Source organism: Panthera onca, chromosome F1, assembly GCF_046562875.1.
Source record: "Panthera onca isolate mPanOnc1 chromosome F1, mPanOnc1 haplotype 2, whole genome shotgun sequence".
In the NCBI taxonomy this organism is placed as follows: Eukaryota; Metazoa; Chordata; class Mammalia; order Carnivora; family Felidae; genus Panthera; species Panthera onca.
The window spans coordinates 60175782-60191453 of record NC_138355.1 but is presented as its reverse complement, the minus strand read 5'-3'; the positions used below and the strand labels follow the sequence as shown (position 1 = coordinate 60191453).

General features: G+C 42.3%; 1 protein-coding gene across 2 annotated transcripts in view; it reads right to left on the bottom strand.

Annotated features, from left to right (window-relative positions):
- The window catches only part of MARK1 (microtubule affinity regulating kinase 1), a 117713-nt gene extending 103695 nt beyond the window's left edge, over positions 1 to 14018 (bottom strand). For both annotated transcript variants that reach the window (XM_078441049.2, XM_078441050.2), the window contains exon 1: positions 13912 to 14018. In XM_078441049.2, coding sequence (XP_078297175.1) covers positions 13912 to 13962 — 51 coding nt within the window. In that variant the 5' untranslated portion in view covers positions 13963 to 14018. The remainder of the gene's footprint in view (positions 1 to 13911) is intronic.
- Positions 14019 to 15672: the final 1654 nt, after the last annotated feature.

Below are 15672 nucleotides of genomic sequence, written 5' to 3'. Positions count from 1 at the left end.
TTTTTCAAAGCCTGGCCAGTGAACACCAGCATCAGAATCACTGAGAAGTTTACAAAGAGGAAGTCTGTGATCTCACCCTAGAGAAACTAACTCAGAATACAGAGTGGGACAGAGCAGGGGTTAGGGAATGTGAATTTGAAATGATCTCCCAAGCTGGCTCATAAACTCACTATAGTTGACAATGAATCAATAAACTAGACCTTGATTTATTAAATTGCTGAGTGCCAAAAATATACCAAATACTATGGTAGGTAATATAGGATACACAGAAGTAATATTGGTAGTAGTCCCTAGGGTACCTGAGTAGCTCAGTGGGTTGATTTCGACTCAGGTCATGATCTTACAGTTTGTGGGTTGAATCCCGTGTTGGGCTCTGTGCTGACAGCGTGGAGCCTATGTGGGACGGACGGACTCTCTCTCTCTCTCTCTCTCTCTCTCTCTCCCCCCCCCGCCCCTCCCCCACTCACGCTCTCTCCCTGTCTCTCTCAAAATAAATAAACATTAAAAAAAAAAAAGTAGTTCTCGGGGCGCCTGGCTGACTCAGTCGGTTGGGCATCTGACTTCGGCCCAGGTCATGATCTCACGGTTCGTGGGTTCGAGCCCCGCGTCAGGCTCTGTGCTGACAGCTCAGAGCCTGGAGCCTGCTTTGAATTCTGTATCTCCCTCTCTCTCTGCCCCTTCCCTACTCATGCTCTGTCTCTCAAAAATAAATAAACACTGAAAAACAAATTTTTTAATAAAAAATAAAAAAAACAGTTCTTGACTTCAAAGTATTTTCAATTTAGTTAGGAAGAAAAAGTTTACACATAGAGAATTCTAGAACAATGCTAAACTCTATGGCACAGAATGGTCTCCAAACTTTAGATCAATTACCACATCTTTAAAAGTTTTAAGTATGGGCTACTATAAGAATAGTTACATACACCACATTATGTACTATTCTACTAACAGATTATATACATTAAAACACATAATACCAAAAAGATGAAAATTTGGGGAAATAGATTAAATTTCAATGGGACCAACTTTTCAGTGATTAGTAAAAACATCACTATGCAATATTAATAGATTTCTTGATTTTTTAAATCTTGGCTTACCAATTTGTGATACTGAGATCTGAAGGCCTGATTATAAGTTCTGTTTATGTTGACACTTGACTTCATCAATGACTGTATTCATATTTCAATTCATTCACCAACTATGTGACAATTTTTTATACAAGTCATGTTAGTAGGGCACCTTCCTGAGGACAATCAGCAGTTTTTCAAAATTAATCACTTAAATATCTGTAACAAATGGCTTCCAAAATCTACTAAGATTTTTGACCTAGAAGATTTATAAACAGGTTAGAAAGTTGTCTACATGTTTAAGTGTGTAGATATGAGAATTTTAGAAATGACATATAATTAAGGGTAGTAAAATCAAACAAGTATGGACATTTCTGAACACCCATTTTCAAAAAGCTTATTCCAGTCTTTCTGTAGTACAGTAGGCAAGATACTGTGAAAGGTTCTCCAAGATAAAACACACTTTTTTAAAAGTGTACTGCTGAGCTTGAAGAGAAACATCCAAGGGAAAAATAAACAAACATTTAAAATCTCCAGCTGAAAGCAATTACAAAACCCAGCACTGCCCTGGGGTCCACATACTAAGCTTGGGACCTACTACAACATTGGAGAGCTGAACTTAAAACTCCTTCATTGAGTTTGGGACACCTTTAGGAGACTGAAATGTCCCAGGTCAGGGGCTCCTGGCTGGCTCAGTCAGTAAAGCATGTGAGACTCTTGATCTCAGGGTTGTAAGTTTGAGCCCCATGTCGGAAGTAGAGATTACTTAAAAATAAAACCTTAAAAAAAAGAATGTCCCAGGTCAGCAGGGGCTCCCAGTAGGAGCAAAACAAATCCTCTCTAGAAGTCATCCTCAGTTCAGACCCCCAAGTTTCACACAGATAAAAATCAGGCAAATACGAGTTCACCCACAAAGACCAGCAAATACAGAAAAAAAACAAGCCACAGGGAATGAGAATCAGCAGACACAAACCATAAAGCTAAAGCCCCAGGGACTTCCTATAGTGGAATTTCCAGATACAGGAAGTAAATACATATTAAATGTTTAAGGAAATGAAGATGAAATCACAAAAACAAGCAAAGACCAAAAAACTATAAACTAGGCCAGACTGGTTTGAGGGAAAAATTTAGAACTTTGAGAATGAAAAATAAAATTCATGAAATTAAAAATTTAACAATGAGGAAAGAGAAGAATGGAACATGCATCCAACACTCCACTAGTTTGTGTCCAGCTCAACACAGGGTGCTGACGGGAACCAGCATATGCTAGATGCCGGGGGTAGGGGTATGGTGAGAACAACACGGGCTGCTCAGGATGCTGCTGTTTCAGAAGAACCACAGTACAGCAGACAGACACCAGAGGGAGCAAGAGCTTACAGCTCCTAAAAAATACAACCAGGAAATCCCTCTAATCAGGCATCTATAAGCACACATCCAGAAAAGACACATCTACAGGAAAGGTTTGAGAGCCTTGAGAATCTCTAGCTGGACTGAATGGCAAAGATCTTTCAATGTAAGGGGCCGCCTGGGTGGCTCAGTAAGTTAGACAGCCGACTCCTGATTTCGGCTCAGGTCACATCTCAAGGTTTGTGAGTTCGAGCCCTGCACTGAGCTCTGTGCTGACAGTGTGGAGTCTGCTTGATATTCTCTCTCTCTCAAAAAATAAATAAGTAAAACTTAAAAAAAAAAATCTTTCCGTTATTAAGCCAGTCCAGAAAGACTGGGAGAGGTAGCCATTTTTTTTAATGTGTGGATACTAACAGAGTTATAAAGAACACAAATAAAGAGGGAAACGGCCCAATCAAGGGAAGGAAATAAATCTTCAAAAAAAAAAACCCCAACACTGAAGAAACAGGGGTATATGCATTACGTGGCAAAGAATTCAAAATGATAGACATAAAGATGCTCAATGAGGTCATGAAATGATAAATGAGCAAAATGAGAATTTCAACAAAGAAACTGAAAATATAGAAGATAACCAAACAAATTTTGGAACTCAATTCAAGAATGCAATAACTCATTAGGGAGGTTCAATCATAGATCAAGCAGAAGAAAGAATGAGCAAATTTGAACATTTTCTTGAAATTATCCAGCCACAAGAACAGCAACAATAATAGCAGCAGCAGCAAGAAAGAAAAAAAGAGTGAAGAAAGTCTAAGGGAATTATAAAGCAATATATGCATTATGGGAGTCTCAGAAAAAAAAAAAGAGAAAAAGAGACAGAAAGCTTATATTTTTTAAAAAATGACCAAAAAGTTCCCAAATATGAGGACGAAAATGGACATACAGATTTCCAGATGCAAGAAACCTAACAGAATTTAAACAGGATGAATCCAAAACAGGATGAACCCAAAAATGTCCTCACCAAAGCACATTATAATCAAATATAGTCAAAGGTCAAAGAGAATTTTGAAAGCAGCAAGATAAAAATTCCTTGTCATGTACCAAGGAACCCTCATAAACTTATTCAAAGATTTCTCAGAAGAAAACTGGCAGACCAGGAAAGAGTGCAATAAAATATTCAAACTGCTGGGGGAAAAAAAACTTGCCAGCCAACAATGCTATATCCAGCAAAACTGTCCTTCAAAAATTAATAAAAGCTTTCAGAGAAAAAAAAAAAAAGCTGAGAGAGTTCATCACCACTAGACCTGCCTAATGCTTAAGGGAGTCATTCAAGTTGAACAAAAAGACACTAAATAGTAACAGGAAACCATATGAAAATATAAACTTCACAGGTAATGGGAAAAATAAACACAAACACAGAATATTGTAATATGGTACATAAATCACTTTTATCCTGGCATATAAATTAAAACACAAAAGTATTTATAAAACTAAAACTATAAAATATGCTAATAGATATACAATACAAAAAGATATAATTGTGACAACAACAATATAAAGTGTGAAGAAGGAAGAAATAAAAGCAGAATTTTTGTATGAGATTGAAGTTAAGCTGCCATCAGCTTAAAACAGATTGTCATAACTGTAAAATGTTTTATGTGAGCCCCATGGTAACCACACAGAAAATACCTAGAGAAGATACAAAAGAAAATGGAAAAAAAAAAAAAACCACTCAAAGCATGTCATTAAAAAAAATATCAACGAAACACATAGGTAGACAGCAAGAAAGGTTAAGAAAGACAAAAGAATGACAAAACAGAGAAAAGACAAATAGGAACATTATACAATGATAAAGTGGTCAATGGGCCAAAAAGATACAACAATTATAAGTGTTTATAGACTCAACATCAGAACATTTAAAATATATGAAACAGATACTGACAGAATTGAAGGAAGAAATAGACAGCAACACAGTAACAGTTGGAAATTTCATCAACCCGTTTCCAACCATGGATAGAACATCCAGACAGCTATCAAGAAGAAAACTGAGGACTTGAACAACACTACAGACCAAAAGGTCCAAACACACATATTCAGAACATTTCACTGAATAGCAGCAGAACTCATTTTTATCAAATGTAAATAGAAATTTCCCAGGATGGGGCACGTGTGAGGTACAAAACATGTCTCGCAAATTTAATAATACTAAGATTATACCGAGTATCTTATCCAAACTAATGGTATACAACTAGAAATCAGCAACAGAAGAAAACTGGAAAATGTGTGAAAATTAAGCAACATATTCTTGAGCAACCACTGGGTCGGAAAGAAATCAAGACAGAAATTATAAAATATCTCGAGACAAATGAAAACAACGTACAATCCTCTTTCCTTCGGCAGCAGGGACAGATTGTGCAGCTACGGCCAAGACTAAGGCTCCACACCTTCGCGGCAAGGAGGAGGAGCTGCTTGAACAGATGGGAGACCTGAAGGTGGAGCTGTCCCAGTTGTGCGTCGTGGACGAGACAGGTGGCGTGGCTTCCAAGCTCTCCAAGATCTGAGCTGTTTGCAAATCCATCACCCGTGTCCTCACCACCATTAGCCAGACTCAGAAAGAGAACCTCAGGAAATTCTACGAGGACAAGAAGTACAAGCCCCTGGATCTGTGGCTGAAGAACACACATGCCGTGCGCGCCCTGCTGAACAAGGACGAAAACCTGAGGACCAAGAAGCAGCAGTGGAAGAAGCAGCTATGCCTACTGGGTTAGTATGGGTCAAGGCCTGAGCATGGGCATCAGTAAAACAGTAACAAATTGGAAAAGAAAGAAAGAAAGAAAGAAAGAAAGAAAAAGAAAAGGAAAGGATAGAATAGAATATACAAAAACTTACAGGATATAGCAAGAGTAGTACTAAGTGGGAAGTTCATAGCAATAAAGACCTTAAAATTAAAGAACAAAAAAGATTAAAAAACAAAAAGAATGCTCTCAAATTCCACCTCAAGGAACTAGAAAAAAGAAAAACCTAAGCCCAAAATTAGTAGAGGGAAATCAGAATAAAGATTATAGAGGTAATAAATGAAATACAGAATAGAAAAAAATCTTTAAGTCAACAAAGAATTTGTTTTTTGAAGAAAAAAAAAATCAACAAATGAAAGAATCTCTAGTCAGACTAAGAAGAGAGAGAGAGAGAGAGAGAGAGAGAGAGAAGAACCTAACAAAATCAGAGGAAACATTACAACTTATGCCATAGAATTAGAAAGGATGGTCAGAAACTACCTTAATTACATACCAACAAGTTGGATAACCTACAAGAAATGGAGAAATCCCCAAGAACATAAAATTGACCAAGACTGAACTATGAAGAAAAAGAAAATCTGAACAGATCTACACTACTAAGGAGAATGAATCAGTAATCAAAAACTTTCGGCAAAGAAAAGCCCAGGACCAGATGGCTTTCTGGTAAATCCTATAAAACATTTAAAGAAGAATCAACACCAGTCTTTCTAAAACTTTTCCAAAAATTGAGGAGAGGGAAACACTTTCTAAGTCATTGTATGAGGCCAGCATTACTCTCATACCAAAACCAGAAAAAGATGCTACAAGAAAACCACAGGCCAATAACCTTGATGAATATATATGGAAAAATCCTAGATGAAATATTAGCAAACCAAATTTAACAGCACATTAAAAGAATCATACATGCTGACCAAATGGGATCTATTCCTAAGATTCAAGGATGGTTCAACACAGGTAATCAGTGTAATTAACATTAACAGAACAAATGATGAAAATCACATGACCATCTCTGTTGATGGCAGACACGGCATTTGACAAAATTCAATGCCCTTTCATCATAAAAAAAAAACAAAACCTCTCAACATACTAGGAATAGAAGGTAATTACTTCAACATAATCAATACCATATATGAAAAGCCCACAGCTAACATCATACTCAATGATGAAAACCAAAAGCTTATTCTCTGCTATCAAAAACAAGGATGCCTCCTCTTGCCACTTATATTCAACATAGTACTGAAAATCTTAGGATTTTGCCTAAGCAATTTGGCAAGAAAAAGAAATAAAAGCCATACACACTGGAAAGGAAAAAGTAAAAGTATCTCTGTTTGCAAATGACATGATTTTATATGTAGAAAACCATATGACCTCCACCAAGAAACACAAACAACTGTTAGAATTACAAACAAATTCAGGGCATCTGGGTGGCTTAGTTGGTTGAGAAGCTGACTCTTGATTTTGGCTCAGGTCATGGTCCCAGCCCAGGGTCATGGGACAGAGCCCTGTGTCGGGTTCCGGTTCTGCACTGAGCATGGAGCCTGCCTGGGATTCTCCCTCTCTCTCTCTCTCTCCCCCTCCCTCCCTCTGCCCCTCATCCCTGCTCTCTTTCCCTCTCTTTCTCTCTCTCCCTCTAAAATAATAAAAAAGAACTAAAAACGAATTCAATAAAATTGCAGGCTACAAAATCAACAAATAAAAATCACTAACAACAAGTGATGTGAAAAGAAAATTAAGAAAACAACCTCATTTACAATAGCATTAAAAAGAATGAAATATTTAGTAATAAATTTAACTAATGAAGCAAAAAAATGTCTACCCTGAAAACTACAAAACATCACTAAAAGAAATTAAAGGAGACACAAATAAATGGAAAGACATCTGTGTTTATGATTTGGAAGATGTAACACTGATAAAATATCCACACTACCCAAAGAGATCTACAGATCAACAAAATTCTATCAAAACCCCACTGCCATTTTTTTTACGAAAAAAGAAAAAAATCCTAACATTCACAAGGAACCACAAGGACCCTGAATAGCCAAAGCAATCTTGAGAAAGAAGAACAAAGATGAAGGCCTCACAGTTAGGACTTCAAAGCATATTACATTGTTCTAATAATCAAAACAGTATGACACTGGTATAAAGACAGGCATACAGACCAATGGAAGAGAATTGAAAGCACAGAATAAATCTATGTATATATGGTTAAATGATCTTTTATTGATAAGAGTACCACGAATACACAAGGGATGAAAGACAATCTTTTCAACATATGATGCTGGAAAAGCCAGATCAACCCATGCAAAAGAATGAAATTGGATCTCTTATATCATACACAAAAATTAATTCAAAATGCATTAAAGACTTATATAACACCTGAAACTGTAAAATCCCTTAAAGAAAACACAGGGGAAAAGCTTCATTACAATGATCTTGGCAATGATTCCCTGGATATAACACAAATATCACAGGCAATCAAGGCAAAAAGTGAAAAGGTGGGGAACTACATCAAAGTAAAAAGCTTCTCCACAGCAAAGGAAACAATCCTCACAGTGAAAAGACAAACTATAGAGTGGAAGAAAGTATTTGTACACCATATATCTGAAAGGGGTTAATATCCAAAATATGTAAGGAACTCCTACAATTCAACTGAAGATAAAAAACAAAAAGCAAAAAACCCTGATTCTTTTAAAAAAATGAACAAAGGACGTGAGAAGACATTTCTTCAAAGAAGACATCTAAATGGCCAACAGGTATTTGAAAAGATGCTCAACATCACTAATCATCAGAGAAATGCATATCAAAACCACAACAAGTTTATCACTTCACATCTGTTAGGATGGCCATTATCAAAAAACAAAACAGACAAAGATATGGAGAGATTGGAACCCTTGTGCGTTGTTGGTGGGAATGTAAAACGGTGTGGCCATTATGGAAAAGAATATGGAGGTTCCTCAAAAATTTTTTAAAATAGAACCTATAATCTGGCAATCCATTTCCAGATATTTATTCAAAAGAATTGAAATCAGGATGTCAAAGAGATATCTGCAATCCCACATTCATTGCAGCATTATTCACAACTGCCAAGTTATGAAAACATCCCAAATGTCCATCAACGGAAGAATGGATAAAGAAATGTGTGATATACATTCAATGGAGTATTTCTGCCATAAAGGAAGGGAATTCTGTCACGCTACATTATGGATGAATCTCGAGGACATTACACTAAGTGAAATTAGCCTATCATAGAAAGATTGACACTGCATGATTCCATTTAACTTAGTCAAACTTATAAAAGCAGAGAGTAGAATTGTAGTTGCCAGGGGCTGGGAAAAAGAGGAAAATGGGGGAGTTGCTGCTGGATGGTATAAAGTTTCAGTCATGCAAGATGAGAAAGGTCTAAAGACCTGCTATACAACATTGAGCCTACAGTTAACAATACTGTACTTAGGAGTTTAAGAGAGTAGATTTCATGTTATGTGCCTACCACAATTGAACACAATTTAACAGAAAGATTAACTGATTTAAATACGGCCAAAGAGATTTAGCCAACTAAAAGATAAATCTAAATATTACATAACTGTTGCAGATAGTATAGGGAAACAATGAAATGGGGGGGGGGAAGGAGAGTTTAAGACATATGTAGGATAGAATGAACAATTTTAACATATCTAATGAGAGCACTGGAAACACTAGAGAGAACAGAGATAAGTTAATATTTAAAGAGAGCATGCTTGATTCAGTTCAGAAGTGATGAAAGATACAAATCCACAGATGATAAATCCAAACAAATCGTGCAGCTTATAGTACAGACAGGCAGTGAACATGTGGGAAAAATGAGTAAGAAGTTAAGGCACACAGAGGAGTTATGGCCTCACGTTATGTAATCAGACTCCCCAAATGAACTGCCACAGGGAGCAGAAACAAGGCTATTTTCAAAAAGATAAAAGTTGATAAGTATCTAGAACTAATGACAAACAGGAAATCACAGACATAGGAAGCAAGAAGGAAAAAAGGAAATCCACACCTAAATACACTGTAGTAAAGTCCAACACCTAAAGAAAAGCAGAGACTCTTACAGAGGCGGATGGAACAGATCACCTAGCTACCGGCAGATGACTTCTGAACAGAATGAAATCAGCAGACCATGAAATACTATCTTCTGAGCAATGAATGAAAATAACTGTCATCTTAGAATTAGAGGCTGAGCAAAACTATCATTGAATAATAAGGGCAAAATACATTTCACATTTAAAAAACAAAGTTTATGGCTAACAATCCTTCACCAAAAGAACTTCAAAGGTGTTCATTGGGAAAAGGGAAAATGACATCCAAAGGGAAGTCTGAGAAGGAGGAAGAAATGGTGAAAAAATAATAACTTAAAAACTATGTAGCTGATTTTAAACAATCTGGGCTTAAAAAAAGAAGAGTTAAAAACAGCACTTTGGACAGAAAGGAATAGAAGGTAGAGATGTTTTCTCACAATGGACTGTCAGACCAGGAGTGTGGACTGTGCACAGACCGATATTCAGCTACAGCAGAGAGCACTGCTTGCTGCAACCGTATCAGAATTTTTCTTAGAAACGTGAGCCATATCTTAAGGGATTTGTGAGTTTGGGATGAGGCAGAAAGAGCAGGGCACCTGAGACAGAGAAAATATTTTCAAAATAAAGATGAGCAGGGCATAGCCCGTTCTTCCTCTAATAACGCATTTTATATCATTTCATATATTCTTTTAAAAGTTCTAAGACAAAGACAAAACAAACCAAAAAAAAAAAACCTCTAAGAAGCAACAGCATGAGTACAGCAACAGTGGAAGATGTCAGAGATCATAACCTTGGGTGGTCAGTTGACTTTCTGAAGGCTTCTGCCTCTGTCTGTACTATGCGATATTTACCATAACTTCCCAGTGTCACTAACTTAATCTGATGATAAATGAAAAAATTCAAAAGGGGAATGTTCCAGCACTGATGTCTTACAGATTACTACTAGATGCTCTGCTGGGTGCCGGGGATACAGAGTAAAAGGGACAAAATAAGCCAACAATGAGGGTGCCGTAGGATAGGTACTGTGACATGTGAGGTATGCACAGGGTACCCAAAGGTAGTGGCAATGGCATGTTCTCTCTTGCCTTTTCACATTACTAACAATGATTCCCACAGCACAAAGTACTGATGGCGCCTCGTACACGCTAAGAACTGCTACACTCATCACAGTGAGTTTCACGTCTATCCAAAGAATCACCTTCAAAAGTTTTATTATTAGAAGATTCAAAGTTAAGTTTAACCAAAACATTCCAAGAAGGGGTCAAATCAATTATCTTCATACTGATTAAAATTCACCACAGAAAGCTAGTCTGGGCCTTTTGCATTCAGAAAAATCAGCACGATCAGAGTTTTTCTGAAACACAGAAAAACAATTTATCTTGCTTCATTTAAAAGCACCTACAAGTAATGGTAATAGATTGCCTACGGTCATGCTGGAACTAACCAAGCATAATCTAAGAGAAGAAAAAAAAACTTCAAAAACCCATTCTTTTTCTGGATTTTTTCCAACCTAAAATCAAACACATTTTGCATAAATTAATTCTATTATCTGTAACGTGCCTTTTCTACTTCGCTATGAAGTGTTGATGGCATGGAAAGTTCATCATTGGTTATTTTGTGGTATTTAGCCATTTCAGGCCTACCACCGATGCACACACAAATCCCTTCACCTATGAGAAAAGAACTCCTGAAAAAGTACACACAGAATGTTCTCAAAGAAAAGCAATTCTTGCTGACTCTACTAGATACAGTGGTAGTAACAGGAGATTAGTGGTGTAACACACCTCTTTTGAAAACCTTAATTTATCCTCAACATTTATTAGTGACACACATGGGATAGGTATTACATATTCCCAAGAATACAAAATCCAAATATGTTCACATGACTAAACAAAATTTTATATTAGCTGAAAATGACAATAACACACAAAGATGGTTTCTAAAACTGCCCTGTTTAAAACATTTCCAGCAGTGAAAGAATATTTTTAGTTATGTCCTTAATATTTCAAAGAACTTAGAAACCTTTATAGTCATATGAAAATAAATTTTCACAACCATCTTTTTAAATATGTCACTTTAACTGAAAAGGACTGGCAACGTCCATCTTGATTGTCTTACTGGCATTAGCATATTAGATCACAAGCAGGTTTGTTCTTTATTTCATTGATGAGAGGTGAGTAAAAACGGATTAGGACACTTACTACAGGCCAGAGAATACAGAGAGATAACAGCAATGACTTAATAGCCATCTCTGGTAGTCCCTTTGATAAACACCTATGGCACGCACAAACCAATTTAGCCCTATTTACACAACTTTCTACTGTACAAGATTTGTTCGGGATTATATTTCGGGTAAGCTGCTTGAGGGGAGAGGCCTTATCTTAAGTAATACTTCTATATGCCTTCCAGCTCAAAAACAAAGCTGGGCGCACATTAACTGATAAATTAACAGCTAGAGTGTAACAATAAATACTTTCCACAAATTGGGAGATATTAGGCAATTAGGAGAAAATCAGAATTAGATAAAGCAAGGTACAGGGAGATACAGTCATTTACAACACAAGGACAGAAGACAATACCATAAACGTGACTTTGAAATAACATGTTCAGAACCGGAGCGAATGTGTTTATACAGCATGATTATTTTCAGAAGGTACAACAAAATTTATCACACAATTACTGCTTTGCTTAAAAATCCACTAGGGTCTTTTTTTTTTGGGGGGGGGGGGCAGGGGTCTTACTTGTGATGCTGCATTTTGTGCTATTCCTTGATGCATATTCTTACAATGCTATCCCATGTCCTTAAAAAGTACCTTATTCACGCACACTTATGGAAAGAGCTTTACTACTGGAAATCCAAAAGAAAATACAATGTATTTTTCCACCCTTCCTAGGTGAGCACACAGTGTTTTACTAATAAACACAAAGGTCATCCATCATCTATCCTACTTTCCATTCACACTGAAACGACACAATGACAAGCATCTTTTTAGAGTTCCTATTAGAAAAATTCTGTACCAAAACTTGACGTGAAGATCAAGTTTAACCAAATTTTTCATCCCCCACCCCCGACCTCCTTCAATCTTCCAGTCAAAACTGTGCATCAATTATTTATTTTTTAAAACACTTATGATGCAAAATGAAGTTATAATTTATGCTGGCAGCAGCCTTACACCGTGTTGACCGTTTTAAATGCATGACAAGCTAGGGAGGACAAAAGCACACTCTGAAATACCTTCCCAGGTCTTCTAACAATAGTCTCTTACTAGAATTTCTTCTCCCTTCATATAATTATATTAAGTTTCTGTGTTCCCCTGCGCTCCCAAGATTAAATAATCTGTTTATACCAGCCGCCAACACTTCAGAGGGGAGCTTGTGTCTTCTCCTGCAAACCTTTTGTCTAAGAACGCCAAAGCACTTCATTTTTTTATTTTACCAACCATGCGACGGCACTGGTCCACTGAGAGCTGGAGTCTAACTTAAACTAGACAACCAGACAGATCTGGACGGCCCACCAAACTTGGTACCTGCTAGCTCCTTAAAAACCAGTCAGAAAATCAGCCAAGGCCCTATTTACAAGTCATGCGGATTAAAAACAAAACAAAACAAAACAAAACAAAAACGAGGGGGTGGGGTGGGGGGGGGGTGGAAACAAACCCTTTTCCACAAAGAAACTCACACAGACACCCACACACAATTGTACTTTTCAGAAGGTGGGAATACAACTAACTGATCTGGTCCTTTTGGTTTTCAAGAGTTGAAACACCAGGGACATCTGCATCCAGATAAAAACTCCTGAGGGCAATTTGATCAAAGACACAGCAAATCCTTCCTTCAAAGAAATGCACCGTGTGACACTCCAAGGAGGAGGAGAGATATTTAAAGTAAAACCTGCCCTGAATTATCGCCCCAGACTTGAGGAAGGGAATGAAAAGCCGCTGGCTTCCTACGGCTTTTAAACGTTTTTGCTGTAACCCCAGGGCCACAGAGGCTGTCCGGGAAATTCTTGTACTCATCTCTCCCGAAGAGTATCTCAGCAGCAGGAACTCATCCACACAAACACACACATCGATCTCTACTACCGCTCTGCCCCTTCCCTTCCGACCTTCCGCCTGCGGAGCCCACGACCCAAAATGGGACACAGTGTTACAAAAAGCAAAGTCATGGGGCAATGCAGGGGGGTGGGGGTGCAGGGGACCTAAAGGGCCAGAAGAGCGGGGGGGAGGGGGGGGGTGGTGAGGCAGTCAGCCGGCTCGCCCGCGGCGGCGGAGCGAACATTCGGGTGGGGATACAGCATGCCGAGGGACAAATAAAGCAATCTGGGATGCCCACTCTGCCCTCGCCCGTGCCTCCCTGCCCTCCATCAGCCCGTCCTCTCCGGGAGGACCACCCAGGACGGGGCTCCCCGTACAGCCCCCGCCCTCGCCCTGCAGGGAAAAGCAGCGAAATGGGGTTGGAATGAAAAGGGGGCAGAGCGGCGGGCGAGGGGGCACGCCGGCTCCAGGTGGAGACCGTGCGGCGGCGGCGGCGGCGGCCGCTCGGGGGACCCGGGGGCGGCCCGGCGGAGGGAGAGGCGGGGGTCGGCCCGGGGTCTCGCCCCCGCCGCTCCCGGGGGGGGGGGGGGTGTGTGAGGGGAGGGGAGAGGCTCGGGTTACTCACGTTCTCCGTGTCCCGCTCGTTCACCGTCGGCAATGGCGTCCGGGCCGACATTTTGTGCGGGCGGCGGGGTCGGGCCGGGGTCTCGCCGGCCGGGCTGGGGTGCGGGCCCGGGGTGGGGGGGGGGGCGAGCGGAAGGGGGGGGTGCGGGCGCGGGGCCGGGCCGAGCGGCTCCCGCAGGCCGCGGGGCGGTGCAACAAGCGGCCCCGGCGGGGCGAGGGGGAGGAAGACGCGGAGGAAGGGGAGGGGGAGCCGCTTCCCGCGGCGGCGCCGGCGGGGGGACGCGGGCAGGAGCGAGGGCGGGCTCCGGGCGAGGGCGGTTGCCCGGCGCGGGCCGGGCGGCGAGGCCGGCGGGATGCGGCGCCAAGGGGAGGGGTGGGGAGGCGGGGAAGGGGGGCCGGGGTGTGGGGGGGGGGGGCGGCGGCCGGGCCCCGCTAGGCTCCCCGGGCCATGGCTGAAGGTGAGCTCGCCCCGCAAATCACTGCCCGGCTCGTCCCGGCGAGCGCGGTTCGGGCCCGGGAGCCGCGGCCCTGACAGCGCCGCCCGCGCCGCGCCCCGCGCCCCGCCTCAGGTGTGCGGCGCCGCCCGGCCGAGCCGCAGCCACGCGCCCGGGGCCCAGCGGCGGCGGCGCCCCGGCTCCCGGCTCCCGGCGCCCCGCTGCCCGGCGCGTCCGTCCCGGCTGCTCGGCGCGCTCGCCGCCGCCGCCGCCGTGCCTCAGCCGGAGGAGCGGCCCGAGCCGGCTGCGCGCGGAGCGGCGGGCGCGGCACGCAGCGCCCAGAGGCACTTGGCGGCCGCCGCCGGGTGGGCGGGCGCCAGCCGAGGGGGCCTCTCCATTCATTCCCTCATTAGGGATGCGGGGCCGCTCCTCCCCCTCCTCGCGCGCGCTCTCGCCCGCGGGCCCCGCTGTTTATTTTTGTTTCTCGCCCCACCCGCGGAGTACGGTCGTCGGAGAGCCTCTGGTGGCTTTTATTTGTACTCGTGTTTGGGTTTTGCCGGGCGAGGTGAGAGGGCGCTGGTGCAATTAAGCGGCCCCCTTTTGTCCGTTTCACCGGGAAGAATGGGTGCGATCCTCCACCGCCAGTCTCCTACCTCGGGACGTGGCCCGTGCTTAAATTCTGCTCCCCCGCCCCCGTTTCCAAGCTTTCTCACTTCCCGGGCAGCCCTGAGCCCCCTCTCAGTCCCCTTCTTCAGGGCGCCGTTGGGTTCAGGGTCACCCTAGTAGTTGGGCAAACGGCACAAAAGCCCCCCCTCCCTCCCAGCCCCCGGAGGCGCCAGCAGCCTCCGCGGGCTGCACAGGGCTCGGGCCGGGCAGCCCGCCGAGGTGCCCGCGCGGGGCCGCCGCCTCGGGAATGGGGCGGCAGAAGAGGTCGCCCGGCGCCCACCGCAGCACCCCCGGAGTGGGTGAGACCGGGAGTCCCAATGTCTACACTGGCTGATCGTCACTTCCTGGGACACAAGGAAGTGTCATTTAGGCGAGCTTGTTTAGGGAGGGTGGAGAGCTGTGTTTGATTTTGGCCCAGTCCTATCTCCTCCAGGTGGCTTCCTCACCCCTCCACCCACCTGCCTCCCACATTATCCTTTAGACATCCCCGTACAATGCAGTTGTCCAGGGCCCATTAGCCCTTTACACAGCAATCCCACTTCTTTCTATCTTATCCGGGAGCTTACATTTTGCACACTCAGCCTCTAGGACAAAAACCACACCATCGCTCTATTCTTCTTTCCAGTATTTCTTTCTCACTTCCTTGCATGGGTGGACAGGAA